The sequence below is a fragment of the Notolabrus celidotus genome, chromosome 23 (assembly GCF_009762535.1).
Source record: "Notolabrus celidotus isolate fNotCel1 chromosome 23, fNotCel1.pri, whole genome shotgun sequence".
Taxonomy (NCBI): domain Eukaryota; kingdom Metazoa; phylum Chordata; class Actinopteri; order Labriformes; family Labridae; genus Notolabrus; species Notolabrus celidotus.
This window is the reverse complement of record NC_048294.1, coordinates 8,498,142-8,521,814: the sequence shown is the minus strand read 5'-3', so window position 1 is coordinate 8,521,814 and position 23,673 is coordinate 8,498,142. Positions and strand designations below refer to the sequence as shown.

The 23,673-nt window shown below is 40.6% G+C and overlaps 1 protein-coding gene across 3 annotated transcripts in view; it reads left to right on the top strand.

Moving 5' to 3' along the window:
- svep1 (sushi, von Willebrand factor type A, EGF and pentraxin domain containing 1) overlaps nucleotides 1–23,673 on the top strand; it is a 136,953-nt gene that overhangs the window by 61,551 nt on the left and 51,729 nt on the right. For all 3 annotated transcript variants that reach the window (XM_034676242.1, XM_034676243.1, XM_034676244.1), the window contains exons 4-7: nucleotides 7,619–7,777; nucleotides 11,703–11,882; nucleotides 15,105–15,284; nucleotides 19,283–19,477. In XM_034676242.1, the coding sequence (XP_034532133.1) occupies nucleotides 7,619–7,777; nucleotides 11,703–11,882; nucleotides 15,105–15,284; nucleotides 19,283–19,477 (714 nt within the window). The remainder of the gene's footprint in view (nucleotides 1–7,618; nucleotides 7,778–11,702; nucleotides 11,883–15,104; nucleotides 15,285–19,282; nucleotides 19,478–23,673) is intronic.

The window sequence follows — 23,673 nt, the reverse complement described above, 5'->3', positions numbered from 1 at the left end:
TTAGACAAAGTGGTTCCCAGCAAGTTGCTGAAAAGTCTTTTTATTTAAGGAAAAACAAGGTTCCTGACAGGTGATACTTTTTACTGCTAAAAGTAATCACTTTGCCTATTTTAAGGTTTGTAAGTGGAACATATCATATATAAGGACTACTACATAAAAGTAATTGGTTCATATTCTGCTCAACAAATGGAAATGAATGTTCATGTGAACGCTGTACGGGTTGATATGTGTTTGCAAACATGTGTTTGTGGATTTTGTTGATCTAAGCAGAATTTGTCCCTCAGAGATGAAAACCACTCTCCCTCTCTCTCTCTGTTTGTCATTGTGGCTGAGGAGGCAGATGTTCCCTCTTTCTCCCCCTCTGGATCTTCTTTCATCGTTTCCGTCCCAGTCTGTTTTTAGGCCTGGCTAATCGAATGCAGCCTCCCCTCAGAGACAGTAGAGATTCTCGTGTGATAGTAACTTTGCCTCCTGGCAGAGGACACATCTGCCAGTTTGAATGACTTACTTCATGTGAGCACAAAATACTTTTACAGATGAAGTGGCCTTTGTTTGGTTTGTCATTGTCTTTCCTTTGTCAATCCCTGTTAATCCAAATACGTAGTTCAACTTTTTTAGGGCCTGTGTCCACTTACAGCGTTTTTGGACTGGTAGTGCCTTTTCTCTGCACAAAACCAAAGCAGTCCAGTGTTTTCAGCGTCAAGCGTCCTAAGCACAAGAACGCCCTCTTCTTCAGCTGCTTTTGTCACTGCAGTCTCAGTGCTCTCAATTTAAAGTAAGGCAAGGCATATTTATTTGTATAGTGCATTTCATACACAAGGGCAACTCAATGTGCTTTACATTAAAACATTAAAAGCTTTGGAAAAATTCAGACAAGCATAAAAGAGCACAATTAAAGAGACAAATATAATAAAACAGAAAAGAAAAGGAAAATTAGAAATATATTAAAAGTAAATTTAAAATTAGCATTTAAAGCAAGTTGAAAAAAGCTAAGATAGGAAGGCAGTGTCAAATAAAAAGGTCTTAGTCTTTGATTTAATAGAGGTGAGAGTTGGAGCGGACCTACAGCTTTCAGGGAGTGTGTTCCAGATATGTGGTGCATAATGACTAAACGCTGCTTCACCATGTTTCGTTCTGACTGGAAGCAGACCAGTACCTGATGACCTCAGAGGTTGAGATGGTTCATACAGTAGCAGCAGATCAGCAATGTATTTTGGGCCTAAACCATACAGTGCTTTATAAACCATCAGCAGGATTTTAAAGTCTCAAATCAAAATTGAGAAGGGACGGGACTTTATGATATAAACTTTGTCAAAAACAGGAGAAGAGGAGGAACTAGCAAGATTTTTTTGGGGGGTAAAATGTCCACGTTTAGAGCTGCTGCTTAAGCAAGGAGACCTTTCCTTTCCATTAATTTGACATTTTCTTTGTAAAATTGTCAAATAATTCAAAAAAGATATGAAGCATACAGAGCATACCCCAGCAGCCATTACCAAGGAAAGCAGAACAGCTGTGACACAACTTTCATCATCAAACAACAGGAAGCGCTAGTGAAAAAGCAACCCGAAATTGAGGTTGAGGATGCTGCCAGTGCAAAATATAACACTGTTAGTGGAAACAGGCCCTTACAGTCGTCTGACACTTCCTTAAACAGCTGGATGTTGTAGTTTTTACTGAGCTTTATTCAAAGAAGAGTGAATGTTGAACCCAGAGCAGCATCTGTGGGCTTGCCATGCACCCTTTGTCACTGCAATGAGGACACATGACAATCCAATGAAACAGCTTTGTTTATTGATATCTTTTTAAATGTTTCTGGATAACACATGACATCTATGATGGGGAGTAATGAGGTTTTGAATTGAGTATTGTCTGCTGTACGGATTACCAACACATGGTTTTGATCTTTTTTATGTTGTAATGAGAAAGGACATAATACTGCCAAACGTATTCTTTAAAGGAGGGAGAGCGGATCTTAGGTCAGCGGTTCAAGGCGTTAAAGTCTCCAATTTCCATGACGGCATATCTTGTTGGAAGCAGACATCCATTTTGATAACTTTGTTTATCTTACCTCCCATGTCCTTTAAAAGTGATTGCTTGCTTGCAGCTTCTTTATTAATGTAATATTTCTCTCTGATGTGGCTGATTTATAGAAAGTATTTGACGGAGTCAGACAGCATGAAAGCTTTAGATGTCATGACTTTAACTTTATCATTATTCATAAGTTTTGCTTTTTCTTGAAACAGGTAGTTCTTGATACTGTGTACTCCCCTTCCTCTCTTCAGATCAGGGTCAGATCAGGGTATAGTAGCTCTCTCAGACTACAAAAAATCAAAATCTTACCAAGTGAAATTGTCCCATTTTTAGTCAAAATGTCTTATCCCACTTGATTTAAGATAAATTTACTTAACAAGTAACATTGGAGCACGATAGAGTGACTTGTTTTAAGACATCTTAAATATCTTGTTAAGTCAAACAATCTTGAAATGATCTTGTTTTGAGTTGTAATTTAGAAGAAACAAGGTTTATTTTACATTTCATACGTTTTTCAAGCTGAGATCTTATTTGTAGAAGACCGATAATCTTGATTTAGGCAAACACTTCACTTGATTTAAGTAAATGCATTTTATTGGAGAATCTATCAGAAAACAGCTCCATTGATAAAAGAAAGAAAGAAAGAAAGAAAGAAAGAAAGAAAGAAAGAAAGAAAGAAAGAAAGACAAAAAATGAAGAAACAAACAAACAAACAAACAAACAAACAAACAAAAGAAAGAAAGAAAAAAAGAAAAGTCGTTCTTTTAAGGGTTTTCAGGCACAGTTTCTTCTAAATCAGATAAAAATATACATCCTCAAACTACATGCACACAATAAAACATCTACTTTTGAGCATAGCTAGATTATCCTAAAAAACAACATGACTGAATATTAGTATATCCAGCTCACTATGAGAAGACATCTCAAAATGCAAATCTCTCAAATTAAACTTTGTCATCTTATTTCAAGTACAAGATGGTCTTAAACCCAGAGAAGTGCCGCTATAATACAACTCAAATTAAGGTGAATATATCTCAAATGAAGAAGTTGACATTAAATATATTACTGCAAAAATCTTTTTTTGAGTGAAAAAATACTAATTGTTAGCATTCCTGTCTTATTCTGAGACACTAAGCTTTAAAATACTGGTAAAATGTTGCTTAAAATAAGTTTTCCTGCTTATTTTAAGATCACAGTTTTCTAAATATTACGTCTTATTTTAAGAAATCTTACCAAGCAAATTTTCACTTGTTCTATTTGCAGATTGTTTTGCTTACTTCAAGGTAAAAGTACCTTGAAGTAAGTTTTTTTCTTATTTTTGAGGGGCATTTTTCCAGTGTAGCTGCTGTCCTTCCATGCACTCACAGCGAGTCAGAACACAACAGGCTCTCTCTCTGCTTTATGGTCATCTGGCTGCAGACGCTCCACTTCCTCGCTAAATGAAGGACCCAAATCCAGACTGAGGACAGAGGTCCAAACACAATTACTTCCAGCATGAGGTCTAAAGTAATGGAGCAGTGATACAATTTAAAAGCAGTTCAAACAGTTTTCTCCACGTTCACCTTCCAGGTTTATATTTTTATGTCAGAGTAATGACTCCTCCATCATCCATTCCTCCATCCTAACTTCATCCCAAGCATCTCACCCGTTAGCCAAAGCTGCTCTTTAAACCTCCGTGTGTCAATGTGTGTTTGTGTGAAAGTGTAACCATGCATCTGTCTGTGTACATCCCCACCTGCCAGGAACTGCATTTTTATATTTTCTCGATACAGTATTTCCACTGGCTGAATTATTAGCCGCATAAAAAGTGACGAGCTTTCCTGTAAAAACCGTAAATGAAGCTGTAAAACAGACTGAGGACTTGAACAGAGGGCACACTTTCAGCTTATGTAAGAGGCCTCCTCTGAGTTTAAAGGACGCAGGATGGAGAAGCTGCATCGGCTGCTTTTGTTATCAAACGTACTTCGAGTGGTTTTCTGCGTGCGTGCGTTTAATGTGGGTTACTGGGTGCGTTTCAGCGCCAGCAGCCGGTGTCTGCTTTACAGTCGGTTAACATCTCCTGGCTGACCTGCTGAGGGAGGAGGAGGGAGGATGGAGGGAGAGAGGGAAGGGAGGCCAGGCTGGCATTGGCTCAGCAGTGGAAATTCACACCTGGCCTCTGGCTTAGCGGTGAGTAAATGAGTTGTGAGGAACATTAGTACTGAGGCTTCTCTGTTGCACCTACAGTACAGAGAGGCTTGTAACACAACCTGTGTGTTGAATGTTTTCTGACACAGTTTACTTTAGCCGCGTGTCGTAAAACTGGGACTTTCAAACTGACGCCAACTCAGACAAAAACTCAGCTTGTAACTTACTTTTCCTGCTAACACTTAGCGGCTTTTAATCCAATCAGATATCCCATTTGGACATACATGGTTTTTTTATTTATTGCAAGTGTCTAAATGATGTGTGTGGGTGTGGGTTGTGAAACTTTATGATTTTCTCATTTAAAGTGCACAACACCAAATTAAAACATCTCAAAAAAGACGTCTCAAACGCTGTAGCCTGTTTGGATTTTGGAAACTGCTGCAGTCGATGATATAAGTTTGTTTTTCCAATTAATGCAGACAACACTTGGATCTACTTTTACAGACGATGACATAAGTCACAGCGCAGCACTCCAGAAAGAAACGACAACTGTTAACCCTTAATTAGATTAACTTTATTTGATGCTAATGAAATCTGTCTTATTCTGTGGTTTGCGCTGCACTGTGTCTCAGAGTTTACCCATTACAGCATTCGTATGTGATTGGCTCAAACCTGCATGTTGAACAAACCCATGGCTCCACGTGATTTTATGGAAGATGGATCAAAAAAGAGTTGGAACAGCGGAAACAGAGCAGAGGCAATAGCCAGCCGAATTCTGTGACACAATGCAGTTTATTCATCATTTCTTTTGTCACTCTTTCACAATAAGAGAAGTATGCTATGTAATGAGGCAAATCTGTATCTGGACTCATCAGAATCTTAAAATTTCCAGATATTTTTGCAATTCTTTCTCTTAAAGCTGCTGTTGGTAGTCACAGAGTAAACATCTGTTCAGAGAGAGTGACTTCGAATGTCAACACTATCCCTCCCAACCAGATTTCCTCTTAGCCCCCCAACACAGATCAGCGTGTGCAGTCATGATAGTGCCGGACTCATAACCAATCGGAGGACGTAGTAGGGGCCTCCCCTTAACCAATCAGGACAGAGGATTGGAGATTAGATATGATTGGTCTGTCATAACGGGAACGAGGGGAATAATAACATTGCTTGATACAAAGGCATTGGAAAACGCAGAGATTTCGCAATAGCCTCAAATTACTCCACTTACAGATGAGTACTGATGGGTATTATGACCTTTTCTCCAAACCCAGCAGAATTCCTACCAACAGCAGCTTTAATCTCTGCCCTTTAAAAGCCAGTTTAGCATTTGCTATTTATGTAACTATAGAAATGTTTAAGTTAGCTTGACTACTTTTTTTCTTTTTCTTCTTATGTTGTTGCTCCTGTTTTGTTTTGGTTTTGTAGTGTCTTGTAAGACCATATGGGCTGGGCACCTTTTCGTTGCATGACATGATGAATAATAAATAAACTAAACTCATAGACCCGCCTCTTCTTTTCAGCCCCAAAAGTCTAGCCCTCGACAGTTTGTAGGCTAATCTGAATTTTTTTTCCAGATGTTTTGGTTTCACTTTTTGGGAGTTGTCATGTCATCCAACTATTTTTTTTTTATCAAATTAGTCTGTCTTCCTGTCTTAAGCCATCCTTTCAAAATAAAGCTGAAATCAACAAAATCATCTAGTTTGTTCAAAGCCACTTGAAGCCATCAAATCTGTAAAATACCATAAATTATACAATCCTTTTTAAAACATCTCTGAAAAATGAGCACTTGGAAATAAATCTGCAAGTCAAGATCTTACTATAAGGAAAGAAAAATGTATCGCACTTGAAGGTGGGACATAAAGTTTGACTCATGTCCCACCTGTCAATATGGAGAAGTTGGGCTTTATGACCAATAGTGTACGAAAACAAAAGGGGAGTTTTGGTTTCACTTTTTGGGGAGCCTATCACACCATTCCTTTCATCCCTTATCCCTCCTTCGAGTTTATCCTGTCCATCTTAAGGTGTCCTTTCAAAATAAAAACCAAAGTGACAAATTATAATCTTATAAAAAGGTTAATTGGACAATTAATCAGTGAATCAATGGATTGAAGACCGATCTAAATCAACTATAAAAAGTAATTGAAGTGTCCACATCACATACATAAATATCAGCTATAAAGTAAGCGTCTCTGGTTTCTGCAAAGAGCTGGCTAACTTTAAACTTCATCTGACAGATTAAAGACCGCAACTGGTATTCTCTAATGAGCGAATAAACACTAAATCATTCATTCAAACATTTTGTAGTAACTCTTGGGATAATTCTCTAAACTTCTGGTCAAAGTTTTAAAACAGTTGGCCTGAGTCACGTACATGAAAATAACAAGTGCAGACGTCAGCACAGATGTAGCGGCCGTGACGTGTTTGTGCTGAACACAAAGGAACAGAAGCAACACAGAGGAAAACTGCTCTGCTTTTGGGAGCGGCTGATTAAGGTCTTTTCCCTTCAAAGTGCACCAATCACTGCTTTGAATCATGGGGAATACCAGCAGAGCAAATTGCTTGTGTTAAAGTACCCGAAAAATATCTGATACGGTCTGCTGTTGCCCGTGGAAACAACATAATTCAAATGAGTGTAATCAGAATTTTAGAGCTAATCCATCCGTCCATCTAAGAAGTTCATCTGAGAACATCAGAGACTCATGAGGTCACTGCAGATGCACATTACATCTTCAAGCGAATTACATCAGGTTTAATCAGGTTATCTGTAATTCATGAACAATCCCGTGTGAAAGTAACCTTTAAACTGCAGATAAGAGCGTGTGATGGATTCACTCGTTCATTTTCACTCCTCTGCAGAGCAGTGATGCACTGAGGCTGCGTTTTATGGAGGTAGATTGATGGTGAATGAAAGAATGTTGGAGGACCTCAGCCTGACCCCCTCGCTTCTTCATCTTTACAACATGTCCTCGTAACAGACTCAGGTGAATCTAATAGGAAACACACTGCGTCTGTGTGTGTGCGTCTGTGTGTGTGTGTAGGTGATCCAGGGTTTTTGTTTTTCCTTTTATTTGAAAGCTCATAAACCTTTCTTTGATTGTTGCGTTTCTTCGTAATGAAAATGCTCTCCCACTTTCTCCTGCTTGGAATAATTAAAACTCTGAGCTGAATTTGTCTTTTCTACCTTCCCTGTGAGATCACTTTATCCTTTTTTTGCCACATTTTCCGCCGCTCCAGTACATGTCCAGACATGAATATGATCAAAGTCTCCACATAAATCCATAAAGCTGTTTTTCACTTTCAGTCACGACACAGCAGCTTAATTCTCTTTTAAACATGTCCACCGTTCAATCTTTCCGTCCAGCTGTCTTATTCTGTGTGCGTGACATTACATACGTTTAAAAACAAGCAGTGTGGGAGGGATGTTTCTAACTCAAGTACCTCTCTGCTCTCTTTCTAACAGCCTGTCCACCCGGCACACACAAACCAGAAGGAACACCAGGAGGCCTGAGCACCTGTCTGCCCTGCCCCGACCCGCAGCACACCTCCCAGCCCGGCAGCACCTCCCTGACTGACTGCGTCTGCAAGCCGGGATACAAGCAGATAGGGATGACCTGCCAGGGTGAGGGAATCATTAGTTAACTACACTACAAAGCCTTGAAATTGAAACAGTTCCCTCTATAGTCTGTTTGTAGAAAAAGAAACAACATTAAACTTGCATGTTTTTCATACTCGGGCCTTTACATGAGCTATTTTTCAAGTTTTAACAATTAGTGTGCAGCTTTTCAAAGACAAGTTTTCTGAAGTAAATTTGATGAAATAAGCTGTAAAACCGCAGTTTTTCCAACGGCCACCAGGGGGCGACTCTATTCATTACAAAAACAAGTCTGATTCAAAGGAACCACACGTGAAGCAGACAATTTTTCACATTCTCTTAATGAGTTCTGATATCAACCACTAATTCAAGTGTTCTTGAATGCAGCATGATTATAATTTTGTAAAGTAGCATTGATCGATGCCATAACCTACGCCAGGGCTATTCAATTAAATATTTGGTCGGGCAAAGTTAACCATTTAAAAGAAAAACAAATAGATAAGATAGCAAAACACACTGGATGTTTGTTAATGTATTGTCACATCCAAAAGGGCATAAACACAATAAAAGAGCAGCACTTAAACTAAGCCTATGCTGAAATACTGCTTCTTTAAATTTTACATTTCAAACACAGAACTTCAACACATTTTGACAGGTAAATACAAGCACATGTTAAGGTGCATATGAACAAAAAAAAACAAAGTGCAGATTAGGAACACCATCTTTTGTTTTCATCACATCTGAAAGTGTATAAATGATTTTTTGTAAGAACTTGTCAGTGTTAGTAAAAGACGATTTTCTTGCCGGACCCAAGTCACAATCCCTCGGCAGTTGCTTCCGGGCCACTCAAGGGTTGCTTTCGGGACGCTAATTGAATAGCGCTGGCCTACGCCATAGGTCTCCGCAGCCCTTTTCCAACCAAGTCTAGACATGTAGCCTGACATGCACCACCTCCAAAATTTAACTATGTGTTAAAACAGCCAGGACCGCACACCCACTTCCAGAATCGCCATAAATCGGCCAAACATTTTATTATTATTATTATATATTATTTAAAAGGACCATGTTAATTGATTAGCACTTCTGTAAATGTGCCAGAGTTAGCCAAAAGGCTAGTTTACATCCGTAGTCCCTTGCCAGATGTTGAAAAGGCTCCCTAAAAGATCAAGATTAAACAAAGATTAGTAAAATAAGATCTGAATAAGAAGGTAGAGGAGAAACCAAAACACAAACAAACAAACAAACAAACAAACAAACAAACAAACAAACAAACAAACAAACAAAAAGAGAAGAAAAGAAAAGTACAAATAGCACCATACAATTAAAAATAACTAAAAGCTACATAAGGACATGATATGACAGTCTTTGAGAAAGTGTCCATGGACATAAACTTCATGGAGCAAGACAATCAGGAAGCAGCAATGAGGAAATGTTAAAGAAGACACATGCAGACACAACAGGACAACATTTAACAGTGCTGTACACATTTGCATCAGGCAGTGACTATCAATCATTAAACCAGCTGCATGCAATTCAAATTTTCATCTCCTCCTACGTCTCCTCTCCATTCTTCCTTGTAACCATTTCTGTATGATCAACAGCAACATGTATCGGCTCTAAATTAACATGATAAGCTCAGAATGGCTGCGAAAAGCCAGGAAACATAGCAGGACCTGTTATCAGATCACCTGTTCTGGTAATATTCAGTGAAATATTTCAGAATGCAGGTTGATATTGAGACGTTTTATAAGATAAGCTGCTGTCAAGAATCGTCAGAACATCAGACGTATATGGAAAGGGGAAACTGTAGGAGGCAGGGCGGGACATGCTTCTGTGTGTATAAAGAGAGGAAAGGTGTCGCTGCAGAACTGACCAAAATTATGGAGCAAATTAAAGTTTCTTTTCAACACATACCTAGCAAATGGAGAAAAAAACACAACAAATATATAGACTAACTTCATAATAGCATTAATAGAATTACTCTAAGACATCTTCCGCCACTGGTACAGCATCATTCTGTGGAAAACGCTGCCGATTGATATTTCACTTACTTTCCATGACTAATTCTTCTCTAATGAAAGATATCTACAGTACGCCTCCGGTTCTCCAAAACAAAGAACAAGGTTTTTCCCTTTAGGTGGAATCACGATGGGTTCAGACAGACCTGTCTTCAGTTTTGGCACAGTGCTAAAGTCAGGAGATAGGTCTGGTTATGCAAGACGAGTCTGAGCAATAACATTCTCTTAACTGCTGAAGGGAAAAAAAACTGCTTGTGTTTGCTTGTTAAAATTGAAGTGCATTATGAGAAAAGCTGAGGGATTTCCTCACAAATATTTAACCAAGCGCCCACGTGGGCGTGAGTGGGTGGAGTCGATTCAGAGGCTGTTTAAGAGAAGAAGAGATTTAACATTGTTGTGTCCGAACAAGTAGACAGTTCTAAATTTAAACCAATCATTGATAACAAAAAAGATGGATGATTTTTTTTTCTTTTCCTCTTAATTACTTTTATTTTTGGTATTTTATTATTTTGAGTTATCATTATTATTATTATTATGGTTATTATTATTAGTACTATTATTATTATTATTATTAGTAGTAGTAGTAGTGGTAGTAGTGTTATAGGCTTTTTTTCTTCTTCTTCTTCTTCTTCTTCTTCTTCTTGTTCTTCTTCTTCTTCTTCTTGTTCTTCTTGTTCTTCTTCTGCTTCTTCTTCTTGTTCTTCTTGTTCTTGTTCTTCTTCTTAGTAGTATTAGTAGTGTTATAGGCTCTTCTTCTTCTTCTTCTTCTTCTTCTTCTTCTTCTTCTTCTTCTTCTTCTTCTTCTTCTTCTTCTTCTTCTTCTTCTTCTTCTTCTTCTTCTTCTTCTTCTTCTTCTTCTTCTTCTTCTTCTTCTTCTTCTTCGTAGTAGTAGTAGTAGTAGTAGTAGTAGTAGTAGTAGTAGTAGTAGTAGTAGTAGTAGTAGTAGTGTTATAGGCTTTTCTTCTTCTTCTTTTTATCATTTTTATTATTATTGTTATTGATATTATTTACCTATTTTTTAAGGTATATGCTGATGATTATAGAAATGTATTTGATGTATTTATTTATTTTAATTATACTTGAGATTCTTATTTCCTATGTTGTCTTCAACCATTAACCTCCACTGCTAGAGAACCATCCAGAACTCTTTCTCTGTCTTTCTATGTTATACTGTTTGTGCCTTTGTTTGTCTTTCACACGGTCCATTGTTTCAGATGAGGAACTGTAACCTGCCTCACGTATCTACACACAGAAGAAGCCAGACAGTAGACAAATAAAAACAGAGTCCCAAAAAAATCTCAGTCAGTGAACGCACCGCCGAGCAGTCAACCCAGGAAGCGGTAAAACTTTAAGGCACTACGAGTTTGTAATGATGTGGAAAACTTCATAAAGGTCGAAACACCTGAACAAACATGTTTCATAAAGAAATATGGAAGAAACTGAAGCCAAGAAAGACATTGAGTCAGAGAAGTGAAATCCATACAGCTTTGTAAAATGTAGCGATACATAAAGGAGAATGGACTGGAACGAAAACGCAGTGTTTCACAGAGGTGCTGTACATTGTTGGTTTAAGAATATCCCCTGTAATGAATTTCTATCCAGTTATTTCCTCCCTTTCCTCGAAGAGCGATTCAGTTATTTCCACACCGCAGATCATCTGAAAACAATGGTGTTCATTAATCATCAGTTTCATGCTTTCTCTTCCTCCCTCTGTGTAGATTGTTTGACAATCTGTAATTTTCTGCTTTCACGCTTTCTCATCATATTTGTCAGGAGCATTAACTTTCCAAAGTGTGTGTGTGTGTGTGCGTGTGTTTCCTGTCAGCTAGTGATCTCTGTGTGTGTGTTTCGTGTTTGTTTTGAAATGTCTTTCTCTGTCAGCCTCGATATGGACTTCAAGACTTCAGTGTTCTTCTCTTCTTTCTTCTCTTCAGTGGTGCTTTGCCCGGCACTGTCTCCTCCAGAAAACGGCTTCTTCGTTCAGAATGTGTGTAACAACCACTACGATGCAGCCTGTGGTGTTCGATGCCAGCCGGATTTTGACCTCCAGGGAACCAGCATCAGACTGTGCCAGGCTGACGGCACCTGGTCGGGAACGCCAGCCAGCTGCAGAAGTGAGGAGGAAAGACTTATGACAAGAATCAGCCTTTTGTTTATTTCATCATTTTATCTACAAAGCTCCAAATCACAAGAAAAGTTATTTCAGGAAACTTAAATTATATTACACCGCTCCATGTCATGACATTAGTTACAAAGTTTCTACTCATCTTTAGATGTTAAAAAGAAGAGGGATGAACCAACTCAGCCTTAGGTTAGTTGTCTGTCTGTCTGTCTGTCTGTCTGTCTGTCTGTCTGTCTGTCTGTCTGTCTGTCTGTCTGTCTGTCTGTCTGTCTGTCTGTCTGTCTGTTCAGCCATCCATCCTTCTTTCCCTCTATCCATCCATCCCTGAATCCTCAACTCATCTTTCCATCCATCCATGATTCATCCACCCATACATCTTTCCATATAAAACCATAATTTATTCCATTTCTCTTTCCTTCAACCCTTCTTTTCATCCAGCCTTTTTTATGGATCCATCTTTCCATTTCTCTTTCCATCCTTCCTTACATCTTTCAGTCCCTCTCACCATCAGTCCACCCCTCCATCCATCTATCCATCCATCCTTTGGCTCCATCCATTCATCCATACTCCATCTTTCCATTACTCTTTCCATCCTTCCTTCCATCTTTCCATCCCTCTCTCAATCGGTTCACCCAACTTTCCATCTATTCATTCATCTTTTCATCCATCCTTCCATCCTTTGCCTCCATCCATCCATCCATTCATCCTTTGCCTCCATCCATCCATCCATTCATCCTTTGGCTCCATCCATCTATCCATCCATCCATCCATCCATCCATCCTTTTATCCTTTGGCTCCATCCATCCATCCATCCATCCATCCATCCATCCATCCATCCATCCATCCTTCCTTCCTTTGCCTCCATCCTTCCATCCTTCCGTCCTTTGCCTCGATCCATCCATCCTTCCATCCTTTGGCTCCATCCATCAATCCTTTTATCCTGTGGCTCCATCCATCCATCCATCTTTGTATCCATCTTTTTATCCATCCCTCTGTCCGACCATCCTTTATCTTTATATCCATACATCCATTTTAAATCTATCCACCCATCAATTAATTCATCCATTCATCCATCGTTCATTCCATCTTTTCATCCATCTTCCCATACATTCCATCCTTCCATCTTTCCATCCATCTTTCCATCCATCTTTCCGTCTATCCATCAATCCATCCTTCCATCTTTCCATTCTCTATCTAACCTTGGACAGGATGTCACTGAGACAGCAGACGAGCTCTGAGTGAATATGTTGAATCTGTTATAAAGCAGAACTCTCAGTGATTGGACAGACTGCTCCGGTGATGTGACTGAACTTCTTTATTTCTCATTTCATTGTATCTAAATCTATCCATGTAGCAGCCTTTCTATTATCTTGTGTGAGGCAGATGGTGTCTTACCATATCACGCTCCTGGCGGTGAAGTGAGCACTCATTTACATCCAAGCTTGTCTGATTGATCCCAGCAGGTTCCTCCACACCACACATGTCTCGTATAATTCTCATGAAGCTATGGGACGTTCTTCAAAGCCCTCACAGCCTGCCGCTTCCCCTCTATCGTCTGTGAACATTCATAAACATTTATGTAGCATTAAATCCCCGTATCAAGAGTGAGTGTACGTTCTACTGATTTGCAGCAAGTTTCCAACAAGCGAGTACGACGGTGGCCGATTCCCCTCCACGTATTGAGATCATATGTGTTTAGACTGAACGTGGAATCAACGGTAACTGGGAAACTACTGCTCTTTGCCAGGACAGATGTTAAGAGGGAGAAAATTTTAAGGAGTCAGTTTGAAAGACGGGGAGAAGTAGGACAGAAGACAGTAAAAGAAAAGGGAGGAAGTTCAAGAAGTCAAAAGGAAAGAAAAAGAGGAAGAGTGAATTGGAGGGGTCAAAAGATTAATGAGGAAAATGGCAGTTTTAGCAGGAAGACGGCAACAGTGTGACTCACAGAAATACCAAGACACTGAATATTCAAGGGTGTGTGTTGAAGATTTATAGCAGTGGCTTTGGGTATATATTTTTCGAAGTGTGTGTGCATACGTCTGCTTGTATGCCTTACACCAAGTCTAGCCGTTTGCCGCAAACTGTTGGACCTCCCAGCTCGTGAAGCCCTGAGGGAGGGGGTCTCCTCTCCTCCGCCTTTCTGTCTATGAGAAATAACACACCACACACTCTCTTCTAGACCTCAGTTTAACTCGGAACAGAAACACACGAGGATTGTTTTCTTTTATTTAGTCGGGACTTTCACATTTCGGGGTTAAATGGTAAGCCCAAGTTAGAGCTAATGATGATGATTGTGTTGAACATTCCTGCAGCTGATTTACGGCTTCCTCCTCGTCCTGTGACTCATGGAGAGTACCTGTTTTCAGAAGTTACACCTCAAATTAAGCAAGAAAAGTGTTTTCTCTTCCTATTTCCTCATTTATATTTAGTCATTTTGAAGATGAGTAATGGTGGAAATGTTGAAAGTGTTTCTAAAACAAATCATAAAAAGTTGTTAAAATTATACACTACCAGTCAAAAGTTTGGACACACCTTCTCATTCAATGTTTTTTATTTATTTTAATTATTTTCAACATTGTAGATTACTACTGAAGACATCAAAACTATGAAATAATCTGGTTTTGCCATAATCTGGATTCCAACAGTACATCCATTGTGTACTAACCCTACCTCTGAACAACACAACTGATGGTCTCAAGCACATTAAGAAGGCAAGTCATTCTACAAATGAACTCTTGACAAGGCTCATGTTAATTAGAAACCATTCCAGGAGACCACTTCATGAAGCAGACTGACAGAATACCAAGAGTGTGCAAAGCTGTCATGAAGGAAAAAGGGGGCTACTTTACAGAATCTAAAATATAAAACATGTTCTGCTTTGTTTAACACTTTTTAGTTAATTAAATAATTCCATATATGTTCTTTCATAGTTTTGATGTCTTCAGTATTAATCTACAGTGTTTCAAATAAATAAAATAAATAGAAACCCTTGAATGAGAAAGTGTTTCCAAACTTTTGACTGGTAGTGTAAATTTTACAAATCTTTCTTTTCCGATCTTTTCATAATAAGAAGCAAGATTTTCCTCTTATCATAGTTTTTGAAAATGTTCAGACGTGATCACAGTAACAGGACATCAGAAACAAACAAACTTATTTCTTGTCTGTTTTGTGTCATCACTCTTTTCATGTCTGTCTTTTATTTTCCCCTCTGCAGTCCGCTCCTGCCCGCCTCTCTCTCGGCCCTCGCACGGCTTCCTCAGGTGCAGCGACGGCGGCGCCTCCTACAGGACAGAGTGTCAGGCGGGCTGCGAGCGGGGCTACAGGCTGGAGGGAGACTCCAAGCTCACCTGCCAGAACAACTCGCTGTGGAGTGGACCCCAACCTCGGTGTGTGGGTAAGCCTTCGTCACTTCGAACACTCTGTCTTCGTCGGGTGCTTTGATTTGTAGTCTTTGAATCTTTTGCCAGCAAAGGCTGTGGAGAAGCCTTAGCTAAAGGTGCTTTTTGACAGCAGGAACCTTCCTCAGTTACTAGGAACCTTTTGAGGGACTATATGCATTTCAACAGTAGGAACCAGGATCTAAATTTTGTTCTGGGGTGGTTAATCTCCCCATGAAAAGCCCCTGCTTTGGGGGAAGTACTTTTCAAAGGTTCAGGAACTTTAATTCACTTGGTTTTAAAAGTTGTGTTTCATTCAGTGTTTTTTGAGTTTACAACAGCAGTTGAGACATGGAAGGACTCCTCGGTAATGCATTGTTGTTTCGTATTTTTTAAAATTTAAGATATGTATTTGGGCATCTTTGCCTTTATGATAGGACAGCTGAAGAGAGACATGAAACGAGGAAAGTAGAGAGCGGGGGAAGACATGCATTTAATGGTTTCAGCCGGGGAATCAAACCAGCGACCTCTGCAACAAGGAATATAGCCTCTGTATGTGGGGCACTCAGACCACTAGGCCACCAGCTCCCCATTAGATCAGCATTTAATAATAATCTAAAGACGTTTGTGAAGGATGCATAAGCAGAAAGTCTCCAGTTAATAGGGTCGCTCTTCAAACTGAAACACAGATCGATCTCTGACATGGCTTTTTAAAATTGCTAACAGGCTAGCTGTTGTGTGGCTCATGATGATGCCAGCTTGTCTGTCTCCTTCAACAGTGTCATTTTTGTTGAATATCTTCATCTCCATCTTACTGCCCTCTACTGGTCCGGCAGTGTGGTGCAATTAATCTCCACGGTACTTCAGGCTTCAGATAGCAATGGGCCACAGGAACCATTTACTTCCTTGAAGAGCAGTTCCAGGAGCTAAATGGTCTAAAATTTCAGGTCAAAAAGCACCTGTTAACCCCCACTGGATCCGCTCCGTTGCGTTCCGGCTGCGTCTCTGATCCGGCAGGTCGGAACGCAATGGATCAGATCCGGCCGGATGCCGGAGCACGACGCATCAATTCAGCACAGAGCAGATGAAGTGGGGCAGGATGTCAGGCACTAAAACAAAATACAACCCCGGTTAATTTTCAGAATAAAACACTCTGTGTTATCGTTAGATTGTTTTTAACTTAACTATGACAAAAAAAATGTCATTTAGAGCAGAGCCAGGCCTGGAGTCAACAGGTCAGAGGTTTTCAGAGGACCAGAAAGACAGCATGGATGAGGAGAGGAGGAGGAGAATCCTTGATTCAGTGATTGCTGTGGGAAAACCTCGTTCACCTGACTCCAGATGGCCGGAGGTCCTGCTCGCACCGCAGCGGATGGGAGACAGACCCGACACGGATCTGGTGGAAGTCCCGTGTTAGTTTGAAGAACACCCTCCCACTCTACTAGGCTTGATAGATCAAATGAGGACACTGCAGGGGTTATTAAAAGTGCTGAATAATTGAAGTACAGCTGTTTTATTAGTTTGTTTATGAAAGGATGAGCTTATAGCTAACACATAACTGTTTTTAAAGTGTTTATGTACAGCACATAAAGCTGTCTGTCCAAACATCAACATAAATCTACGAGGAGAATCCGAGTCACAGGTCAATCCCAGTTGAATTCACTTGAAATATTTCCTTCCCATCCATCTCGACAGCTATTTTTCCTTTTTCCATGTGTAATGTCTTCACTCACAGTCATGTGTTTTCCACATCCATTGAACTCAATTAGATTTCTTTATTTGGTTATTCAATTTGCATTATTTTCCATGATAAACATCGCTGCCCTGCGTACAATAGACTCGTCCAGCAGCGCCTCTTTATTAAAGCCTGTCTGAAGTTAACTATAAGCTCAGACTGTCTGTTCAGCTTCAGCTAAGTGCTCCCTGTCTGGCTGTAAAAACAGAAAGATCATCTATCAAAAGAGTGACTCTGTAATAACACATGATGTGGGTATTTCTATGTAAAAACATGTGGTTTTAAACACACATGTGAATACACATGAGAACATACTCTCACACATGCGCTGTGGTCGAACATGTGTTCGCACTGAGCCGCACTACATCATCCGCAGAGAGATACATCTGCTTTCTCATAGCACAAAAACTACAGTCACCACATCTACACACGCACACAAGAGTACCCACACACTTCAGAACTGATAGTTAAGTTAAAATAGTCGCACACACTCATGCCCGCCGGAGAGAACAGCCGGGTCAGGCGCACAAACACACAAAAAGAGGGGCCGTGTGAGAGCCACAAACCTCCGGCCCGCTCTGACTCACTTCCAACCAACCAGCCCGCTGCGCTATTTTAGAAAACCCGACCCCATGGCTTCCGGAAAGCTCTCCCATTTATTGATAACTACCGTCTGAACCAGTTGCAGTTGTTTGTTTGGTCATCTCAGTGTTCCCCCCACAAACTGTCGTTACCTCTTTAACACAGCGAGGAGGGCTGAGTGGTTTGTTTTAGTGTTTGTTTGCACTGCGGTGAAACGGGATCGCCTCGGCCGCCCCGAGAGGATGCAGAGATATTTTTTCTTCTGATTGAAATCTCCCCCTCTCCGTGAGTTTATAGCTCCCGCAGCTGAAGCCAATGAAGCGGGAGTCGAAGATGAGAGTTATCCATCCATCATCGAGCTAAAGCCACACTGGCCTGCTTCCTAAAAATGTCTAAAAAGTGTGAGAAAGATGTGGTCGGAGCTCTCTGAGCCTGATTCCCGACCAAATGTTTGTTGCTTCTTTGCCGATTTTAGACGGTCAGCCACTGAAGATACCTTTATTGTTGGAAGCTACACCAAGAGGTTTTCACATCAGCAAAAAGCTCAGGAAACAAGCTCACACTGTCCGTGTCTTCTGTCTGTCTGTCCCTTTGATGTCTTGGCTCCATCCATCCATCTTTCTGTCCATCTTTTCATCCATCTCTCTGTCCAACCATCCTTCATCTTTCCATCCATACATCAATTTTGAATCCATCCATCCATCAATGAATTCATCCATGCATCCATCATTCAATCCATCTATCCATTCATCCATCCTTCCTTCCATCTTTCCATCCCTCTTTCCATCTGTCCACTTATCTTACCATCCATCCATCCATCCATCCATCCATCCATCCATCCATCCATCCATCCATCCATCCATCCATCCATCCATCCATCCATCCATCAATCCATCCATCCATCCATCCATCCATCATTCAATCCATCCATTCATCCATCCTTCCCTCCATCTTTCCATCTCTCTTTCCATCTGTCCACCTATCTTTCCATCCATTTATCCATCCATCCATTTTTTATCCATCTTTTCATCCATCCCTCTGTACAACCATCTTTCATCTTTCCATTCATACATCCATTTTGAATCCATTCATCCATCCATCCATCCATCCATCCATCCATCCATCCATCCATCCATCCATCCATTCATCCATCCATCCATCTTTTCATCCATCTTTTCATCCATCCCTCTGTCCAACATCCTTCATCTTTCCATCCATACATCCATTTTGAATCCATCCATCCATTGAATGAATTTATCCATGCATCCATCATTCAATCCATCTATCCATTCATCCATCCTTCCCTAACATCTTTCCATCTGTCCACCTATCTTTCCATCCATTTATCCATCCATCCATTCATCCATCCATCTATCAATTTTTTTATCCATCTTTTCATCCATCCCTCTGTCCAACCATCTGTCATCTATCCATTCATACATCCATTTTGAATCCATCCATCCATCCATCCATCCATCCATCCATCCATCCATCCATCCATCCATCCATCCATCCATCCATCCATCCACACATCCATCTTTCCATGCCTTCTGCCCGGAACATGAATAAATGAATATATATGATATAAAACAATAAAAAAACAAAGTATGAATGAAAATAGATTAGACAAAATTCAAAGTCCAGTGGAATTCCGGTTAATCTCTTCATTTCTCCCTCTCTCTCTCTCTCTCTCCGCAGAGGTCCGCTGTCCCCCCATCACCACCCTGAAGAACATCATGCTGTCGCCCCCTGCCTGCACCAAGAGGGCGGCGTCACCGGGCTCCGCTTGTCTGCTCACCTGTCGTCAAGGTTTCAGTCTCCAGGGGAACAGGAGGGCGGTGTGTTTGGGCTCTGGGAACTGGACAGCTAATGTGTACAAAGCCGTCTGCACAGGTAACAGACTGTGTGTGTGTGTGTGTGTGTGTGTGTGTGTGTGTGTGTGTGTGTGTGTGTGTGTGTGCGTGCGTGCGTGCGTGCGTGCGTGCGTGCGTGCGTGCGTGCGTGCGTGCGTGCGTGCGTGCGTGCGTGCGTGCGTTTGTGTTTGTCCCTTACGAGGACATTTATCTTTCCACTGCTGCGGCCCAGAGGTCAAAGGTCAGGGTCAGCTGTAAATTACTTGTAGGGCTGTTACAAGGATATGACATGTGTTGAGGTCACAGGTGGAGACCTGGAGGTTAGATGCGTGAGATTAGATTAAGATTTTGTCACCAATTGTTCTGGTAAACGTCGTGAAGCAGGCGGAATTTAAAGCAACAGTTACATATTTTGAAAAGCAGGATTATTTTTAGATGAAAAACAGATAAACTTACAGTTAACTTACCTGTCTTGAAAGTTAAAGAAATAGTAATTGGTAATAAACAGGAAGTCTGAAAGCTTATAATTTAACATTTAATATCAACATTCTGTCGTCTACACGCTATACAAGCAGAAATTTGACATTATATGAATTTACATGTCAGAAGGGAAGCCTATTCCCTAGCTCTGTACTGTTCCTTTAAGGATAAATACATATCTATGTTTAGTCTGGCTCTCTGCACTGTGTTGTGTCAAAGCTGCACACACACATTTCTACAGATTGTCTTGAAGCCGTTTAATCTCCAACCATCAGCAGCAGCCGTGCTTTAAAGAAACATTCACAGGGTTTCTCTCAGTGTCTGTCTGAGATCATCAGTAAGGTCAGACAGACACTGTCAATGTTACTGAACCAACTTCCTCCATAATCAGGGTTGAAAATCTCAAACAAACTTCTGCTAAAACTCAAGTTTCGGGTCCTATATGATGGCAATATCATCTACAAGTAAGCTGCTGCTCAATTTTCTCTCAGATTTATAACCAAACAGAAGACATTCATTATCCTACTTCGCGTTATAAAGTTGTCCAGTCCTCACAAGCACACCTACAGGCCTCATGAAATTACAGTACATCTATCCTGAACTGCGCCACCGGACCCTACCAGACTCAGTCTTCTCTAAAGCTTGGAGTCTCACAGATTTACTCAGAACTTGGAAAATCTGCCTTCTGTTTCTGTGCTCCATGAATGTGGAATAATTTACGACACACACTCTCCAGATCAACAGTCTTGTTTCTCTTGGACAAATGACGAGAAAAGTCTCAAATCGCTTCACTTCAGTGAGCGATTGTTTTTGTTGAGTACGGTTCTCCTTGACTTGTTTTATACAGTTTTTCTGTCACTAGACATCTGGACCCTGATAGTTTTTAAGGCTCTATATATTAAAATGAAAGAGAACTGACTCCAAAGAAGTTTTAGGTCACTTAAATTGATGTTTACAAAAGCACAATGGAAGTGCAGGAATTAAAATGTGGAGCCAAAGCTGAAAAGAAGCACTACAAATTCATCTTGTGAATTAAATGCACATTATTCTTCCACAATAGAGTTCTTCTAAAGGAGGACGCCTAACTTCAAAATAGATAGATAGATCTCTATTTGTCCTTAATAAGGAGACTTCTTGTCACCGTCTGTACAAGAATACATGTATAAAACACAAATAAACAATAAACATCCACCCAGCCTCACAACAATGGTGCACATCATCCCACATATATACACACCGGACACATATAAACACACCAGACACATTACATTGGCATTTTATTTAGCAGTGCTATGGCCGACGGGACAAAGCTTCTGCCAAACTGGGCTCGCCTACAGGAAGGCGGATCTGTATCTGCGACCAGGTTGGGAGTAGTGTGAAGACTGAGTAGAAGGGGTGTTGGGGGTCCAGTGTTATAGTGCGTGCTCTGCGTATGATGGCTCTGTTGTTGAGGTCAGACAGGTTGGGTGTGGGGAGGCGGATGATTTTGGTGGCAGTGTTTGTGGTGTGTGTGAGTTTGTTTTTGTTGGAGACAGTTAGCATGTTGTAGTAGCAGGGGGAACAAAAATGAAAATGATTCACAATTATCTCCTTTAAGTATTTCATGAAACATATTTACTGAATATCAACAAAACTTTATTAACACAGAAGACCCTGCTGCCTGTCTCCTTCAAAATAAAAGCCTGTGCTTTAATCCTATGAAACCTGAGTGAACAGTAGAGTGGCATTTCATAATGAAGGGACGCATCATCACACTACTTCACACACACCTAAAGCAGAGTTAGAGAAACTACTCCAGACCATTCCCCTCCTGAAACTGTTGAATGATCCACTCATGGCTGTATTTTGGCCTTCAAGGTTTCCCCTCTTGGGGAGTTAACAAGTTCATTACAGGTAATAAAATGCTATAGCCTCTATTTTCTATTCAAACCCACTGTGATTCAGCGCTCAATGCCCTCCCTGTTCAAACTGTTCAACTTTTGGAACACCGCCGCGCTCATCAATGTCACTTCTTGATCACCGACCAATCAGAATCAAGAAGGGACGGGACTTCTGTTCTCAACTTTGCAAAGAAAAGTGATCACACTGGTATTTACAAGGTAGAGTCTCCAGGTCTAGAGTTGCTGCTAATGCTCTGATATGATTTCTGTTAATAGATTTTACAGTTTCTTTTTTTATGACTTAAGTTTTATTGGATTTTAAATTTTCAACAGCACATATCCACAACATGCAGGACCAAATATAAAAATGATAATAAAAATAACAATAAAATGTCTGAGTTTGACCGGCATGAAAAATAATAAAAAGCAAACAGACAAATAAACAAACAACAAACAGAGAAGAAAAATTCTGTATAGACAATAAAAAAAATAAATAATGCAGAAATAATGAGAATAACAAAATACAAGTATTAACAAGACGATTTGGGCGAGTTAACAAGATGTCCATTGCACCGTCAGATGCCCTCTACCCATACTTCACTTATAGATATTTAATCAATGTCCGTTTTTACAGTTTCTTGTTAAAATGCCGTTGAATGAAAGCAAGAGAAAGCAAACAGAGCATTTTAAAACAGACGTTAATGGTCACTACGAGTGAAAGTGCCGCGGGACAACTTTTGTAAGCTTCACTGGTAAGAAGCGCTCTGAAATTGAGGTTGTGGGCGCTGCCAGAACAAAAAAAGGCCTTAGAGGACCCTTAGTTTATTTTACAGGGTTGGAGTAAATGACACTTGTACATAGTGGGTTTGATTGCAAAGCAGAAAGAGAGGGATTGTTAAAAAGGCAGAAAGAGAAAGGTCGTGAATTCATGGAGAAAGAGGAAGATATAAAAAGAAAACAGGAGGAAAGTTGGAGGCAGAGCATTTTTCCATTCTGCATTTTTCTCCGCTTTGTGAATGGTGAGAATGGCTCTAACTCTGCTCTGAAGCAGCCGGGCCTCAGGTCACTAACTCAAACCACACCGTGTCCGAGCCTCCAACTGGAGGCTGGAGATCATTATAACAGACTGCAGACCTCCAGATGCCTCGCAGGTGAAACAGGTGGTGCAGAGCAGCTCTGCCTGCCTTCCCTTCAAATGTCCCCCCGGTTCCTCTCATCTCCCGGAGCGAGGTGAAAGTTTGCTAATGAAGGAACTTCTGTCGTTAGGGAGAGGAAGAGGTGCCGTCGAGATGAAAACGAAAAGGGGAGGAAGGGTGGACAGGAAGGTGAGAGGGGAGAGTGAGTCATCTGGAGACAGAAAATAGAAGTCTTTCTGATCCCTTTAGGCATGACAGAAGGAAGGAAGGAGGGGAGGGGAGGGAAGGAGTGTAATCAAAGGAAATGTAGATGAGATTAACTCTGATACGAGGAGATCAAGATCGTTTGTCACATGTTAAGAAGCCTCCAGCTTCAAGTCAGTGACAGCAAAAGTAAAATATTCCTCCCTTGTTATGAAAATGAATAGAGCCGGTTGAAGTGTGTTTGTGTTTAGCAGACATGGATGCCAGAGTGGATGGGTCATCAGGTCCAGATGTGAATGACTCTCTTACACAAGACAACAGACAACATGACCGCTGCTGATCGTTTGGAGAGTCAGACTCTCGGAGGCTTTTCTTATTTAATGCAGACTCCAACTACGATGAAGCAAGCTTTCACATGATTACAACACAGTGTTTGGAGAACGAGAGGAGGAAGAGGCTGTTTCGTTGGCGTCATGGTAGCTTTTGAGCTCTCATGGGTTCAAATAGTGGAGATAAAAGTAACAGTTTTCGAGTAC